The 18412-nt window shown below is 41.3% G+C and overlaps 1 protein-coding gene across 1 annotated transcript in view; it reads left to right on the plus strand.

Moving 5' to 3' along the window:
- GRHL3 (grainyhead like transcription factor 3) overlaps positions 1 to 18412 on the plus strand; it is a 53904-nt gene that overhangs the window by 5500 nt on the left and 29992 nt on the right. Inside the window, exon 2 of the mRNA XM_026702601.2 lies at positions 18225 to 18411. Coding sequence (XP_026558386.1) covers positions 18225 to 18411 — 187 coding nt within the window. The remainder of the gene's footprint in view (positions 1 to 18224; position 18412) is intronic.

Consider the following 18412-nt stretch of genomic DNA (forward strand, 5'->3'; position numbering starts at 1 on the left):
TTGGGGGCAATATGCAAATCATGCTTACATTGTAAACCACTTCAGAGAGTGCTGTAAAGCATTGTGGGGCTTTAAATAAGCCTAAAATGTTATGGCTATGAGCTCCTGAAGCAAAAATGAGATGTCAAGTCTCATCTAATAGCTCCAGAAATAGTGTAATGGTGTAAAACTGCATCAGCATGCAGTTTTGAAAACCAGGTTTTGTATCAGCCATGGAATAGATTTAGAGAAAGAAAGAAAGAAAGAAAGAAAGAAAGAAAGAAAGAAAGAAAGAAAGAAAGAAAGAAAGAAAGAAAGAAAGAAAGAAAGAAAGAAAGAAAAAAGAAAGAAAAGTGAGAGAAAGAAAGATGGAAAGAAGAAAGACAGAAAGAAAGAGAAAGAAGCAAGAAGCAAAAGAGAGAGGGGGGGAAAGACAGAAAGAAAGATGAAAGACAGAAAGATAGAAAGAAAAAAAGCAAGAGAGAGACAGAAAGAAAGACAAAGAAAGAAAGAAGCAAAAGAGAGAAGGAAGAGAAAGAAAGAAAGAAAGAAAGAAAGAAAGAAAGAAAGAAAGAAAGAAAGAAAGAAAGAAAGAAACTCAAACATTCTCCCTTTCAGAAAACAGAGGCAGAAGGAAAGGATTCCAAGAAACTCATGTCTACAGTACTTCTTTGTATTTATCTTTGTATTTATTCATTTACGATTCTGCACTTTAGGCATTTTTCACTGTCTCTGCTCTTTGCCTGTGAGCTCCAAAATAGGGGTGGTGATGCAGACGCACGCCTACTGAGGGTTTTATCCCTGTGTGCTGACTCGGAGGGAATTACAACTACCTTCCCAGGGATGGGGGTTCCGCCATCCAGCTGCCCCCTTCTCAAGTGGCGCAGGGCAAGGGGGTGAAGGAAAGCCCTCCCAAGCGCCAGGAAAAGTGCCTGGCCTCAAAGGAGTTAAGCCAGCACAGCTCCCCGCTGTGGTTTGTGGTCGAAACCATGATTGCCAGGAGCAAATTTTTGTCATGCAGCAAGGCGTGCTCTTGAAATGTTGAGTTATGCTTTTGGTGAATGAAAAGGTTAAAGCCCTTGATTAACGTGCAGGAGGGCTCCTCCTGGATCCAGGCTCTCTCTCTCTCTCTCTCTCTCTCTCTCTCTCTTGTGTATGACACAGAGACCGAGACAGACTACATGCATGGATGTCTTTCCCTTCCCTTTTTTTTTCCTTTCTTCATTTCAGGAGGGGGAAAAAAGTTAGGAAAGTTTTCTAAAGTTAGGAAAAAGTTTGCAGATGAACTTGTTTCCACTGAGAAACTAGACCAGGGGTCCCCAAACTTGGCAACTTTAAGACTTGTGGACTTCAACTCCCAGAATTCTCCAGCCAGCACTTGTGGACTTCAACTCCCAGAATTCTCCAGCCAGCACAGCTGGCTGGAGAATTCTGGGAGTTGAAGTCCACAAGTCTTAAAGCGGCCAAATTTGGAGACCTCTGCTCTAGACATTTCAACTGCAACTGGTGTGCCTTTTGTTTGTATCTTACACAACTCTCCCTGGCTGTAGGCATTTGGTGCTCGTGCCTTTTGCTGGTACCAGGGATCTCTCTCTGGCTTCCATAGGTACCTTGAGAGTTGCGAGATTTTGAAAAGGATATTGGTTTTTGATAGGTTTTCTTAGATGACTTCTTACATAACGGTAGTCCTCGATTTACAACCCCTGGTTTAGTGGCTGTTTGAAGTTAACAACAGCACTGCATCAGTCCTCACACTTACGACTGTTGTAGCATCCCTGTGGTCATGTGACCAAAAGGGGCAATTGGCTGTAGCATCCCTGGGATGTGTGATCACCATGTGGGAAGACAGAATCTCTTAACAACTGTATATTTCACTTCACGGCAGTGATTCGCTTAACAACTGTGGCAAAACAAGTCATAAAATTGGGCACAACTCACTTAATAATCATCATTGCTTAGCATTCTGGTCCCAATTCAATTCAATTCAGGACTCTGTGTGTGTGTCCGTTTTTCTTATCTGAGAGAAATGATGGGAATGTAGAAAGCTGGCTTGTATTGTTTGGGTTCACACAACCTGCTAAACGTTTGGTTCTGGAGCAGTGTGCTGTGTGATGGCTTATGAACAAAGGAATGGGCAGGTTTTTGCCAACCACACCCACACAGGGGGATAGTGGGGTTGAATGGCAGGCAGCACGGGAGGAGTGGGAGCTAGAGTCCTTGGCGTAAATGTTGCCTCTACTGATCTCAAGAAAAGCTAAGCTGGGTTAAAAGCTGGTTGCTATTTGGATGGGAGCCTGCTGGGACGAGAAGCTAGAAGTCAAAAACAACCTGGATTCCTGGAAGTAGGCAATTGTGGCAAGGAATTACTGTGTGTGACTTGAGAAGCTATATTAATTTGTTTAGTAAAGTTAAATACCAGAAAACACTTACGCATCATTGCCAAAACGATGCCAGGAAGATTAGAAGTCAAACTCAAGTCAAATAAATTTTGCCTCTTCTCCCTTTTACCCAAGTAGCATTGAGCAGTTTTCTGGCCCAGACTGTCGCTGTGGATTGCAAAAATTATCCAAGTTTTCTGAATGGAGTTTTTTCCAACTGTCCTTGGCAATAAAATAGAGGGGAATTGAACATAGTGCTAGCAAAATTGCCATGTTGCCCATCAAACCTCACTACAGAAAATTTAATGACCATTGATACCTTTCTAGAATTTCTGGAAGGTGTTTTCAAAGCTCTCCCTACTAAGAATTGAAGTTGGCACTTCCCAAAACCAAGGCAACCATAAATCCTTCTTAATAAGAGGGACCTGTGCAATTTAACCCCAAACCTGGTTTAACATTCTGTACAGGCAGCTGTCTATAAGTGATTCTCTCTCATCCAGGTCATGGTTGTTCCAAGGTGCTTTTTCAAAAGGCAATTGGACTTTGTTTTTCCTTGAAGATGTTTTGCTTCTTATCCAAGAAACTTCTTCAGTTCTGACTTCAGTTCTGATGGTAGAAGAACAGAAGAAGCTTCTGGGAATGAGAAGTGAAATGTCTTCAAGAAAAACAAAATCTAGTTGCCTTTTGAAAAAGCACCCTTTGTACAGGCAGATGCTTCCTTGCAGTCCAGTTGGATACCCTGCTTATATGCACCTTGCTAGTAATCAGGTATGCATCTGGAGATTTTATGTTTGTGTGTGTCCACCACTGGAACATCAGCCCTTCTGTAACTCAGGTGGTTGTGCAAATGATCTTTGGGTTCTTCATTACTGGTGGTGCTCGTGCAAAAGTAGATCAGAGTGTAGGTTTGATTCAGCAAATTCACTGGCGACTTAATCTCCAAATTTGCATAACCTGAGACTAATTACTGTAGCATCACTCCACTGAAGAGATTTGGAAGATTCTCACTTCTCAAGGTGGCACGGAGAAGAGCGTGTGTGTGAGAGAGAGAATGTGTTACATTTCTAGCCTACTTTTCCTCCAGGACTCAAGGCAGCCTCCATACTCTTATCTCCTCCATGCTGATCTTCATTTTTTTAAAAAAACCCTGTGAGGTAGAATAGGTTTAGCAATAGCAGCAGCAAACTCATCTTCAACTTCCTGGGGATTTAAACCTGGGCTTCTCACCTCCAGCCTTGCCACCCGGCCACATTGTATAATAATGATACCCGTCCATTTTTCGTCCCTTAACATTTTGTAGTAGAAGACCTGGCCAACTTTAAGATGTGCGGAATCTTGTGTTTTGCTAAGGAGATTGCTTTGTTGTTATAGAAATGGTTAGTTTATATTATTATGGAAAAGTAAAAAGTTCACTGTTAATGCTTTATTCTATTTCAACAGAGAGAGTCAGAAATCAACATTTTTTTTCCACCCTCCCTTCCTCACTTTTCTTTCCCCTTCTCCCCGCACTTTTGTATTTTTGTATTTTATTCTATAATCTAATAAAATGTTTTTTGTTAAATATGCGGAATCCAACTCCCACAATTCCTTAGCCAGGCAACTGAAGTTTCAAATGTTATTGGAACTCCTTATTCCCATCGTCCTCAAAAGGCATTGCCAACAGGCAGAAGGATGTGTCGGGAATCCTTGATATATGCCTACCGTCCCTGTCCTATTGTTTCTTTTTTTCCTTATTCGTATCCATTTCACGTATTTATAACCATGTTTATACTTATACCTGTTATCTAATAATTGTTTGACAAAATAAATAAAATAAAATAAATATTAAAATAAAATAAATACAATAAAATAAAATAAAATAATAAAATAAAATAATAATATAATATAATATAATATAATATAATATAATATAATATAATATAATATAATATAATATAATATAATATAATATAATATAATATAATATAATAAATATAATATAAGAAAATAAAATAATAAATGACTGGGCACTTAGCAATCACCTGAAATTACAACAGATCCTGAAAAAGCTACTTAGGAGCGGAATCCAAAGTTCTAATGGCTGACACCCTACCCCTTCCTCCATGGGGTCACATGACTGCATTTTGGGTGACTACATTTATAGCTGTTTGTAGCAACCTTGATCACATGACTGTGATTTTTGCTGGAAACTGACTTTTACTTTAGTTTTGGCAAAAACAAAAACAAAACCCACCACTTCGTAGCAAACAATGAGTTTAAGATTTATTTAAGTTTATGATCTCAGCATTCGCTTAATGACCGCCACAAAAAGGGTCATAAGATTGGACATGGTTGCGAGATAACCCGCTTAACAATTGGAACAATTTACAACCAAAATTGCCGGTTCATTTATGGTTATAAGTTGAGGACTGTCTGTATAGGGTTTCCATTCCTCCTGTAGCTGAGAGCAAGGGGTCAAAATATTTGGGAATGTGAAAATGACGTGTCCTTTTATTCTCTCCAGTCTTGAAACGAACATTGCAAATCACAGTTTCCGAAGTAGAGAAGGGGCAGAATTAAAAATTTCCTTATTGTGAAAGATTTCACAAGAAATTTTGTCCCAGATTGCATATCAGTGGAAGATTCATCTCTGCCCACACACTCACGCTCCAGACCTTGTTTCACAATAAAGTTTCATACCGTTCCCCTCTGTGGGGCTTGTTTCTCCTAGGTTTAGATTCCGTTCAGAATATTGAGCATAAAAAAGGTTGTGTTCATAAGATATGCTTGCCTATGGTGGCGCAGTGGTCACAATGTAGTATTGCAGGCTGACTCTGCCCACTGCCAGCAGTTTGATCCTCACCAGCTCAAGTTTGACTCAGGCTTCTTTCTTTCCAAGATTAGTAAAATGAGGAGCCAGATTGTTGGGGGAGCAAAATTCTGACTCTGTAAACCGCTTAGAGAAGGATGTAAAGCACTGTGAAGTGGTATATAAGTCTAAGTGCTATTGTTGTTGCTATGGTTAAATGAACCATGGTTTATTGAATCTTATTATCTGGGTTTGCATAATAGAATGAACCATCCACTATCTTCACAGGTCTTGAATGTGATAAGGATGAGGTTCAGTGGATGGTAAGAAGACAATGGCTAGGTTCAGCCAACATAATGAGCTGGATCAGTTATAACCCAGCAGCTACATTCATATGACATGTTCAGCTTAGCAGAAAAACAGAATAACGGAGTTGAAAGGGACCTTGGAGGTCTTCTAGTCCCACCCCTGCTCAAGCAGGAAACCTTGCATCATTTCAGACAAGTGGCTGTCCATTCTCTTCTTAAAACCTTCCAGTGTTGGAGCATTCACAACTTCTAGAGGCAAGTTATTCCACCAATTAATTGTTTTGTCAGGAAATTTCTCCTTATTTTTAAGTTGGTTCTCCCCTTATAAGTTTCCATCCACTGCTTCTTGTCCTGCCTTCAGGTGCTTTGGAGGATAGCTTGAGCCCCTTATCTTGGTAGCAGCCCCTCAAATATTAGAAATCTACTAACATAACTACTTAGTTAGTTTTAACTTGGTAAAACATATGGGGAAATTATTGTTCTTTTAATGAATTAATTAAATTTATATGCCACGCATCTTACTCTCCAAAGTAACACTGGATAACTCTTAGTTAGTTTATCATTTGCTGCATGGTTCAAAGGTAGGAAGTAGACTAATTCAATAATCAAGTAGGTTGATTTCATCACACAGGAAATGGTTTTTAAAAAGCCAAAATGGCACCCACAACAATGAGCTTGAAACTCTATTTCTTCATGTGGGCCACCTTTTCTAGACCTCGTCCCATTGCGCTCTATTTGACTTAGATGGTTGACCTAGATCAGTGTTCCTCAATCTTGGCAATTTTAAGATGTGTGGACTTCAATTCCCAGAATTCCCCCATCCTGGGAGCTGGATTCCACACATCTTAAAGTTACCAAGGTTGAGAACCATTGGTTTAGATGGTTCTATTCTCTTCTTTTTGACCAGGCAAGAAAACAGCCACCTGGTCTCTTTCTTTGTTGACAAGATGGATTTCCTACACCCCCTTTTACTCACCCTTCTCTGCCTGACAGCTACACAAAAGAGAACAAGCTTGTAAAAACAGAAAGTTTGTTTTACCAAACCGAATTGCCCAAAGACTGACGTTAACATGACAAACTTTGAGAGGTAGAAATAAGTGAGGTGGGGATGGGAAGACTTCTTAAAAATGTTAGGGGCATTACCTCAGACTTATTCCTGTCCTGTTTCAACTTTAAAGAGACAACTCTGTGTGTGTGTGTGTATTTGTGTGTATTTGTGTGTGTGTTTGTGTGTGTGTGTGTGTGTGTGTAGGTACCAGCAATAGAATATTTTTATATTTACATAGTTTAATGGCCTACAAATATGGCAATATTAAATATAGCAGTATTAAGTATGGCCCATGAATATAGCATATGCATGCAGGTAGTCCTCTACCTTTAACCAAAATTGGGTCCAGAATTTCTAATGTTAAGCAAGGCAGTTGTTAAGTAAGTCACACCTGATTTTACCACCTCTTTTTGACATGGTTGTTAAGTCAAACATTGTTGTTGTTAAGCAAATCATGCCAATAAACAAACTTGGTTTCCCCCAGTTGACTTTGTTTGTTGGAAGCCACCTGGGAAGGTCACAAATGGCGATCACATGACCCTGGGACACTGCAACCATTATAAATACAGGTCAATTGCCAAGAGCCTGAATTTTGGTCACATGATGGAGATGCTCTTAAGTGAGAGATCCAGTCATAAGTCATTTTTTTCAATGCCATTGTAATTTCTAAAAGTCATTAAACAAATAGTTGTAAGTTGAGGCCTAGCTGTACCTTCTTCAGTTACCAAACCCCAAACAACCACTAGGTGGTGACAAGGGGATACCCCAAGCCCTAATTTTTTGTTGCCACCTAGTGGTCCTTTGCATCATCATCATCATCATCGGTGGGATTCAATTTTTTTTACTAACAGTTCTCTGGGTGTGGCTTGGTGGGCATGGCTTAGTGGCTGTGGCAAGGGAAGGTTACTGCAAAATCCCATTCCCTCCCCACCCCACTAACCTGCTTTCCAGCTCCATTCTCCTGTGTAACAAAAGAAGACCCAGCTGATCAGCTGGGATTCGGGAGGCAGAGAATAGATGGGGGCGGGGCCAGTCAGAGGTGGGATTTTCCGGTTCTCCAAACTACTCAAAATTTCTGCTACCAGTTCTCCAGAACCGGTCAGAACCTGCTGAATGCCACCTCTGATCATCCTCCAGAGCTGGTATCCTGAAGAAGAGATGCTAACAAAGCAAAATTAGAACACATGTTTAGTGTAGAATGAACAGTCAAACTAGCATGCTACATTCTGAAGTGAAATTATAAACAACGCAGACAATGCAGACGAAGTCAGGATAGCAAAGGCTCAGAACGAACAAAGACTTGCAACAAAAGACAAAGATAATAAAAAAAAGTTTCTTCCAACATATAAATAACAAGAAAAAAATCAAGGAAACAGTCAGTCCACTAAAGAGAGAAGATGGCAAGGAAGTAACAGGCAGCTGAGAGAAAGCAGAACTGCTTAACTCATTCTTTGCATCTGTCTTCACACAAAAAGAAACTATAGCTCAACCCACCAAAAACATAACTGTAAAAGACAGACCATAAATAAAAGTTAAAATAAGCAAAAAAAAAAATAGTAAGAGAACACCTGTCTGATCTTGATGAAAACAAATCACTGGGACCTGATAGATTACATCCCAGAGTTTTAAAGGAGCTGGCAGAGGTCATCTCAGAACCATTGCACTGTATCTTTCAAAAATCCTGGAGCACCGGGGAACTACCAGAGGACTGGAAAAGAGCTGATGTGGTTCCCATCTTCAAAAAAGGGGAAAAAAAACAGTCCCAGGAAACTATAGACCAATCAGCCTAACATCAATACCCGGGAAGATACTGGAAAAGATAATAAAACAACAGATCTGCCAACATCTAGAAACAACTAAAGTAATACCTAGCAGTCGGCACTGGTTTGTTAAAAACAGATCATGCCAGACTAATCTTATTTCATTCTTCAACACACTGACTAAATTAGTAGACCAGAAAAATACTGTGGACGTAATATATTTAGATTTCAGCAAAGCGTTCGTCAAAGTAGACTACAACCTACTTCTTAGTAAGCTAGAAAAACGTGGAACAGATAGCACCACCACTAGATGGACTCGCAACTGGTTGGCAAACCGTACTCAACGAGTAGTCCTTCATGGGTCTAAGTCTACATGGAGGTAAGTAAGCAGTGGGGTGCCACAAGGTTCTGTCTTAGGCCCAGTACTCTTCAATATCTTCATTAACGACTTAGTTGAGGGAATAGAAGGGGAACTTACCAAATTTGCAGATGATACTAAGCTGGCAGGAATAGCTAACACCCAAGAAGATAGGCTCAAGATGGATCTTGACAGACTAGAACACTGGGCCATATCTAACCAAATGAAATTCGATGTAGAGAAAAGTAAAGCCCTACACCTAGGCAAGAAAAACCAAAAGTACACATATACACTGGGTGAAACCAGGCTCAATAGCAGGAATTGTGATTGGGATCTTGGAATCTTAGTGGACAACCAGCTAAATATGAGCAAGCCGTATGCAGCAGCCGCCAAAAAGGCTAATGCAATCCTAAGTTGTATTAACAGAGGGATACAGTCAAGATCAAGGGAAGTACTAATACCACTCTATAAAGCCTTAGTAAGACCACACCGAGAGTACTGCATCCAGTTTTGGTCACCACATTATAAAAAAGACATTGAGACTCTAGAAAAAGTGCAGAGAAGAGCAACCAGGATGATTAGGGGACTGGAGGCTAAAACATACAATGAACGGTTGCAGGAACTGGGCTTGGCTAGTCTAGTAAAGAGAAGGACCAGGGGAGACATGATAGAGGTCTTCCAATATTTGAGGGGCTGCCACAGGGAGGAAGGGGTCAAGCTATTTTCTAAAGCTCCTGTAGACCAGACAAGGAATAATGGATGGAAACTGAACAAGGAGAGATTCAACCTGGAAACAAGGAGAAACTTTCTGACAGTGAGAACAATCAACCAATTGAACAGAAGTTGCCCTCAGAAGTTGTGGGAGCGCCATCACTTGAGACTTTCAAGAAGAGACTGGACTGCCATTTGCCAGAAATGGTTTGCACACACTAAATTCACATCAAACAAATCACAATCTGTGCGAAGCCACCCTAAAGCAAGAATTTTGAATTTTCTGATTCTCAATCAGAACAGAACTGGAAGGGACCTTGGAGGTCTTCTAGTCCAGCCCCCTGCTCAAGAAGGAGACCCCTATATTGTTTCAGACTGGTGGCTGGCCAATCTTTTCTTAAAAACTTCCAGTGGATGAAGCACTTGCAACTTCTGAAGGCAAGTTGTTCCATTGGTTGCTTGCTCTCACCATTAGGAAATTTCTCCTTAATTCCAGGTTGCTTCTCTCCTGGATTGGTTTCCATCCATTGTTTCTTATCTTGCCTTAGATCAGAGGTCTCCAAACTTGCCAACTTTAAGACTTGTGGACTTCAATTCCCAGAATTACTTATGGTGGATGGAGAATTCTGGGAGCTGAAGTCCACAAGTCTTAAAGTTATCAAGTTTGGGGACCCCTGCCTTAGAATTTGGTGATTTTCTACAGATTCCTTCTGTAACTTTTGTCAGATTCTATGTATGTTCCACTGAAAAAGACCCCTGTGATTGTTAAAAGTGCTTTGTGGCAAAAAGTACAAGAATAGCCCCATGCCAAGGCCAGAAGGGAAATGGCCTGGTTTCTGAATCCCCTCTGCCTTTCTCTCTGCTGCTTGTCAGGTGAATATTTAGTCTGGCTGAAGATTCTTGTCTGAACAGGATTAAAGAGAGTCAACAGTGCTGAAACCTGAGTCATTCCATGGGGTGCTCCGTTGGAGACAGTCGGGGCGGCACTGAAAAGGAGGAACGGCTGCGTGAGAAAATTTTAAAGACAACGAAACTCTCACTAAAAAAAAAAATCACAAAAACCCACCTGTTAAGAGTTTTTATGCAGGGAGTGAAACTAACTAGCATTAGTCCCGTGTCTGGTTGGGAGGGACGGTGAGGGGTGAGGGGGAGAAAAAGAAGGGGGGGGAATCAAACTTTGGAAACTTTTTCCTCTTAGACAGTTTGAGGGTGGATGTTTCTGGCTTTCCTCTGATGGCCTTTTCTGGGGAACCATTGTGAAAGTTTTGGAAGGCTTTTAAAAGGCTTTCGTTTTGCAAAAGAAATTCAACTGAAATGCAAATTCAGTTTATTTTAATCTGCAACGGACCCAGCTGAGGCTCAGTGTGTAGTTTAGCAGGGAGTGGTGGGAGAGAAAGGAACACAACATTTGGATTCTAAGTTTTTTGTGGCTTTAGCAAGCTTCCTGGGCTTTTAGCCCTACTTTGAAACAGCAGCCTACCTGTGACTCAGCTGTGAAGAAAGTTCTTGATGCTTTCTGTGGATTGAGTTGCTGTCATGATTGGCTGTTATTTTTCTTGACCAGCTGTTAACTTTGTTGTACACTGCCCTGAGTCACATCTGGTGAGATGGGCGGCTATATAAATGGGATAAACAAATAACTAAACTCTTGTGAATGAGACATTTTCTAAAATACACAATGCTGAAAACTTCCAGAAATGCAGACATGGGTATATTCTGGAGTGTCATGAAAGAGCAAACTGGCTCACTATTTCAAAAGCCATTTGCTTTTGGGAAGAAGATGATGGTTACGTCTACCTTGATGCTCTCTGGTTCTTTCTGTTTGGGCAAAATAAAACACTTGTTTGCCATTATTATTATTATTATTATTATGGCCTGGCTCTTGTCCTCTATCCCTAATCCAGCCTAGACTATGAATCTCTGAATCTCTTCCTGGAAGATACTCAACTTGAGACATCTTCATTTCTTTTTATACCTAGTGTTGGAAGGTTGCAGTTTGGTCCTCAGGCTTATGATGAGCCACCCTAATCCAGAACAGCCACGCCAGCATTAAATGGCTTATTGTCCATCTGAAATTGCCAACACCACCTCCAATACCCTGAAGTATCTGTAGGAACAAAAAAAAAATGGATGGAAGAATTGAAGGAATGGTTTGGGTAGGGAGGAGAGAGAGGAGCTATCAAAAATGTTGATTTGACACCTGTGGTCTTCGGCAAGCCCATCTGGCTCCTTAACATGGAAGCCAACATGTTTTTCCAAGATTGTGGATTTCTCATTTGCCATTGGTTCCAGTGGACAAAGAACATTAGGGATGGGATGAGGTGGCATTGAAAGAAGATGTTGTGGAAGGAAGGGATGAGTTCAAAGGAATAATTTGACTTAGAATCTTGAGAAGGGTGATTGTTGATACAGCTGCATCTGGACTGGAGAAATCCAGATGAGCAGAAAGGATGGGTGGAAATCCCTTTCTTGTTATCTGGTGGTCATCTACATTTTTGGAGCCTATGTATGGTTGCCCATGCTTTGTCCAAAGGAGCCTGGGTGGTCTGGAGCTCTAACAATGAACCAGATGAAGGTATGGGGTCCATCCTATCCAGAGGTGGTATTCAGCAGGTTCTGACCAGTTCTGGAGAACCGGTAGTGGAAATTTTGAGTAGTTCAGAGAACCGGCCAATCCCACCTCTGACTGGCCCCGCCCCCACCTATTCTCTGCCTCCTGAGTCCCAGCTGATGGGCTGAGTCTTCTTTGGTTGCCCTGCACAGGAGAACGGAGCTGGAAAGCAGGTGTGCGGGGTGGGGAGGGAATGGGGATTTTGCAGTATCCTTTCCCAGGAGTAGGGAGGGAATAGAGATTTTTACAATATCCTTCCCCTGCCATGCCCACCAAGCCACACCCACAGAACCAGCAGTAAAAATTTTTGAATCCCACCACTGATCCTATCTCACCACCCCGAGTTAAGCGAGACCTATCCCAGTATCTACCTTGGATACGTAACTGTTATTAGCAACACATAATAGCTGTTGGTTGACTCCAGGATGGCAGATTGGAGACTGATCTAAGTAAAAGTCTTGCCTGTGAGCCACAGGGCCTCTTTAAGTGGAAAAGCACCCAAGGGTGGGGATTGGCAACGATGCCTTTCTCTCCTCCCCCCCTCCACCCCCAGTGGGACTCTGTTTGATCTGCAGCCTGTCCTCTTTTCCATTTGTGGAAAATCAAAGCAGCTGGGAGGTTCTGGGGCTGCCTCCAACCCTTTCTCTCCTTGCAAACAAAGCAGAAGGTGAGCTGTGCCCAGAGATTGTGACTGATTTTAAGAACAAACTCTCTGTAGATCAGTGTTTCTCAACTCTGGCAACTCGAAGGGGTGTGGGCTTCAGCTTCCAGAATTCTGGGAGTTGAAGTCCACACAACTTCAAGTTGTCAAGGTTGAGAAACACTGCAGTAAATGTTGTGATGATGCCAAATCTTGCGTTGCTTTCACCGTTCCAATCGTAGTTTTGTCGTTGAGCGAGTTCAGATCAGGTCTTTAAAGGAGAGAAGGAAAAGCTCAGATCTCTTCCTGTGCCTCGGTTGATGTAAGCAATGGTCTTGCTTTGTACATCCTGCAGTGCAGAAATGTAGTGTGTTTGGTTGGACGTAGCCTGTTGCACAACCATAATTTTTTTCTGATTTGCAAGTTAGGTTTTATTGTAATGGGGCACAAGTCAAAACCGCAGCTGCAACCATGGAATCAAAACCCCTTCCCTTTTTGTGTATGCATTGGTGTCAGTTAAAAAGCAGAGGGGGGTGTTGATTGCATAGTTGTGATTGCCAATCTGAATTTTTTTTTTTTGACGTCTCTTGAGGTCCCCTCTGGTAAGCACAACAACTGTGGCTTGATTTCAACCATTTGGGTTTACCAAAACCATAGGTAACAGCAGGAGTTTCCAAACTTGGTGACTTTAAGCCTTATGAACTTCGGTTCCCAGAATTTTGGGAGTTGAAATCCAAAAGCTTTAAAGTTTCTAAAGTTTAGAAACTCCTGGCTTAGAGTAAACCTACCCTGGTTTAAAGCTTACCAGGTATGTCCAGCTAACTGTGATTTAGTTAATAAACCCTGTGTGAACCAGAATAAGAGAAACCAGAATCTTAATGCCTTTAACAGTTGTGTATCCTTTTTAATAAAAATGGAACCTGCAATCAAATTTGCAGTAAAAAGTATTCCTCTTTAGGGTTCCCTTTGCTTTTGTTCCCCATTCTTATGTCCCCGTTAGTCCCAATCCCTAAAAGCTAGAAAAAAAATCTTTGTTGGATGAAGTTTTATTCATACACCTTTTGTATTTCCACTTCTACAAAGTACTGGACAGTTCCCAGTTCTGCAAGTTCGTGTTTCCGATACTCCTTGTGACAACATAAGCAATGCCCCACACAATCTGGACATCTGACGTAAAGAAAGCAAAGGCTTTGGATTAGATATAGTGGAAGAGAAGAACAATAAACAAGTACAAAGATGAGCAGTCTAATTGATTCCATTAATTAATCCTCAGGGACTCTCTAGTGGATTTACTCTTCTCTCTTCTATGGCAGGGGCCTAAAAGGGTCCTGCAGAAATGGTCATATAAGTGAGGGAAATATAATTCCATGATTTCCTTGGAACCAGGAAGAAACAGGAAGGGAGGGAGGGAAGGGATGGAGGGAGGAAGGAAGGAAAGAAAGAAAGAAAGAAAGAAAGAAAGGAAGGAAGGAAGGAAGGAAGGAAGGAAGGAAGGAAGGAAGGAAGGAAGGAAGAAAAGAAAGGAAGGAAGGAAGGAAGGAAGGAAGGAAGGAAGGAAGGAAGGAAGGAAGGAAGGAAGGAAGGAAAAGAAAGAAAGAAAGAAAGAAAGAAAGAAAGAAAGAAAGAAAGAAGGAAAGAAGGAAAGAAAGAAAGAAAGAAAGAAACTTCCTGCCATATAAAACTTGTAACCCAAATGTGATGTTCTTCAGACAAATTGTATTAGCTTTCATGGTAAGATGAAGACATACGAAGATTGTAGACCAAAACATTTGGGCATCATGTTTGTAATATTTAAAGGGCCAAGTAGGAAAGTGTTTCTCTTGCATGTGAGTGTCAGGCAGTCCTGTCTAGGACACATCTTAGAAGACCAGGAACCATTTCCCAAAGACTGTTTCCCCATTCTACGTTAAATGGAGAATCACGTCAGTGAAAAGCTTCCCTGGAAGATCTGATAATATAGTAAATTAAATCACACTCTACTCTGTAGGTCTGGTTTCGGTTATCAGTTGCCCTCCAGTTGTGTGGCTATTGCAGTTCTAGCGATCATGATCTGAAATAGGTGGAGAACTTTTGTTTGGAGAGGGTAAATTTAGATTCAGAGATTCCAGATGGACCTTCATCACCCCAAACCAGCAGTTTTGAACTGACTCCAGAAATGAAGCTCAATTTAGTGAGAACAAAGGAGGATCCTGGGTGGTTCCACATAAAATTGAATGTTGCCATCTTCTGCACCTGCCAGTGTGTCTGCACCTTCTTCAAGGGTGGCCCCATTAATTAACAGATCGCAGTAATCCAGGGATGGGCAAACTGCAGCCCCAAGGCTGCATGCAGAATCTGAGATCCCCTTTTTAAGCTCCCCACCTGCCCCTTTTACTGTTGTAGTTCGAAGCCAGCAGCCTGGATTCTTGCTATTTTGAGAAATGAAGTGTGCAAACATGGAGAGTTTGTGTCAGAAAATACTGAGACCTTAACACCATTAAAAAAAAAACAGCACAAAAATTCAGAGAGGGAGGGAGAGAGAGAGAGGGAGGGAGGGAGAGAGAGGGAGGGAGAGAGAGAGAGAGAGAGAGGGAAGGAGGGCAGGAGGGAGGGAGAGAGAGGGAGGGAGGGCAGGAGGGAGGGAGAGGGAGGGAGAGAGAAAGAAAGCTGTGTGTGTGTGTGTGTGTGTGTGTGTGTGTGTGTGTTAGAGAAAGAATAAGAAACACAACCCTGTCCAAGAAGTGTCCGTGTACCTGAGATGGTACACCTGTTGGAGTCATTGCTTCATCTTCTGAGACTCACAGCCAGTCAAAAAAAAATGACACGCAGCCCCCAGCCATCCAAGGACCCAAGGAGATTATAAAATACAGGTAGTCTTCACTTATAACACTTTATTTAGTGACCATTCAAAGTTATAATGACACTGAAAAAAGTGTCTTATGACCATTTCTCACACATAGGACCGTTGCAGCCTCCCTGTGGTCACGTGATCGAAATTCAGACGCTTGGCAACAGGCTCATATTTATGACGGTTGCAGCGTCCTGGGAGGCTCACCTGATCTCCTTTGGCAACCTTCTGACGAGCTAAGTCAACGGGGAAACCAGATTCACTCAGCCACTGGGTTACTCATTTAACAACTGGAGTGATTCACTTAAGGACTGTGGCTAGAAAGGTCATAAAATGGGGCAAAATTCACTTAACTGTCTTACTCAACAAGAGAAAGTTTGGGCTGAACTGTGGTCGTACGTCAAGGACTACCTGTACTGGATCGTGCCAGAGATATGAACATTTTAATCCTCTTCCTCTTGGAGGTTTTTCAGAAGACGGGACAGGAGTCTTATTCAGAGCCCTGGTGTATTTCATAGCTGCTAGCCTTTTTTTATGCTGCGGGATCATCCTGTGCCTTTGAGGAGAAATGCAAATCCTAGGAATGGAATAATCACCTGGAGACTTGGCAAAGCAAAAGCCAGGGTGTTAAGCCACTCGGAGCGCATCTCTTTTCCCCTCTCTTTTGCATTTCAAAACATTTTGCAGGAATTGTTCAGATTAATAATTGCATCATGAGAATGTCATAGTCGGCTCTCCATGTAATCACATTACGATGCAATTAACTCAAAGAGGGTGTGAAAGAGAGAAACTGAGCCACAGCTTCCCAAAAGAGAGAAGACAAAAAAAAAACAACCCAGGAGGTTGGAACCCGAGAACATCTAAAAAACTTACGGAGGGTATCAGTATCCAAGCACAATCTTCACCTGAACAGCAAGCAAGAGTGAGAAGAATCAGTAGTCAAGTCAGAGGGGAAGACCTACTCTAGAACAAGATTGGAAAACTCTGGTCCTTGGAAGTGGCTGCCCGAAATTGGTTGGGATTGGAGTTTTTGGGGATGGGATGATTAAAAGAAAGAAAGAAAACATGAGGGAAGAAGGGACATTCCTCTTGTATTTTGTCAATAGGGGTGTCAAATTTCTTCCTGAGCACAATTCAACTTGGCTTTGATCTAAAACATTATGCAGTACATAAAAAACTGTCTACTATTTTAATTGTCATTAGAGACCTTCTAGAATTAGGCACAGAGACAGAGCCTTCTTGAGTTTGGCGCTTTAACTCTACTTTTTTATTCCTCAAGAACGGTTTGTCTTTTATACTAGCTTTATTTATTTTTCCAATTCTTTTGCAAACCCCAGCTTTATTCTTTAAGATTTCCGTGAGTAACCCTTGAGTGCTATTTTAATTGTGACCTCTTGCGTGGATTTGAGGCAGATAAATTTTATTGTCTGTCTCTTCTGACTGCTGGTGGAGTCATTAATCACTTCTTTTGTTGCTGTAGTTTGTTTTAGCCTACACATCTTGAAAGTTCTTTTACTGAAAGACATGACAGAAATGTCTTCGGTTTGTCATTGTTGCTAAACAGATTTACTATTAGTTCAGGTGCTTTTCCAGAAGGGAGCCACAGCCACCCAATTTGGATCCAGACTGTCTTTCAGGACAAAGTCTTAACTTTCACTAATAGCTTGTTTGTTTTTAACCAATAATAAAATCCCACCCATCTAGAACTCCTAGGGCATCTCGCAATTAAAAGGTGAAACAATAAAAACACAGCAAATTGCATAATCTATGACTGTGAGAAAATGCAGGAATGGGCAAGCAAAGGAGGGGATGAGAACAGACCGAAAATTGAGTTACTCATTTTATTAACCTATTCAGTTCTTTGTATCTCAACACAAGATCCCAAAAACTTTGATGTAAAGAGCCACCTAAAACTGTGTTTCTGGTTCCTCTTCCCCCTGGACACAATCTAGAGGCTGATGTGACTCTTGATGGGAGATTTGACCCATCACATCTTATATTGCAAACTTAATCAGAATAACAGAGTTGGAAGGGATCTTGGAAATCTTTTAGTCCAACCCTCTGTGAAAGCAGGAGATTCTATATAAACTATTTCAGACACAGGACTGTCCAATCTCTTCTTAAAGTGATGGAGTGCCCGCAGCTTCTTCAGGCAAGCTGTTCCATTGATTTAATTATTCTCACAATCAGGAAATTTCTCCTTAGTTGTATCTGTCCTTGATTACTTTTCATCCATTCCTTCTTGTTCACAATGCTTTGGCGAATAAGTTGACCCCCTCTTCTTTATCTTAGCCCCTAAGATATTGAAACATTGCTAGTGTGTCACTCTTCTTTTCATCAGACACTGCAATTGTTCTGTATGTGTTGTAACCTCCAGGCTCCTAATCATTTTTGTTGCTCTTCTCTGCACGCTTTCTAGAGTCTTAACATCTTTTTTATATCGTGGTGACCAAAATTGAACGCAATATTCCAAGTGTGGAATATTATAGGCATTGTAAAGTAGTACTAACATTTCACTTAGAGCTTCAAATTAGAGCTGGATTCATTACGCCCTTCTTAATCCAACTAAATCAGTCTAATTTAGAAGATAAAATCTAATTTTCGTTGTCCGATGAAGACAAACATGTAAAACGAAACAACTTAACAAGACAACATGCAAGGAAAATATGAAAGCACACCTTGACAAATACCGCTGCTCATGTTAGGGAGGGTGTATTGAACTGATGTGAGTGTTGTAATTTTCTGTGTATTTTGCTAAAACAGATAGTTGCAAAGAAATGTCTCAATACAATGTTCCCGTTTGTATTCCCATTCAGCTTCATGTCTGTGCGACTTCTGAAAAACGATGCGATGGGCTTGCAGAAGTACTCCTATATGAACGAAGACGAAGCTTGGAAGAGTTACCTGGAGAATCCTCTAACAGCGGCCACCAAGGCCATGATGAGAGTAAATGGGGATGATGACAGCGTAGCCGCCCTGAGTCTCCTCTACGACTATTATATGG

This window comes from Pseudonaja textilis, chromosome 10 (genome assembly GCF_049901715.1).
Source record: "Pseudonaja textilis isolate UNSWEBS1 chromosome 10, rPseTex1.2, whole genome shotgun sequence".
NCBI lineage: Eukaryota > Metazoa > Chordata > Lepidosauria > Squamata > Elapidae > Pseudonaja > Pseudonaja textilis.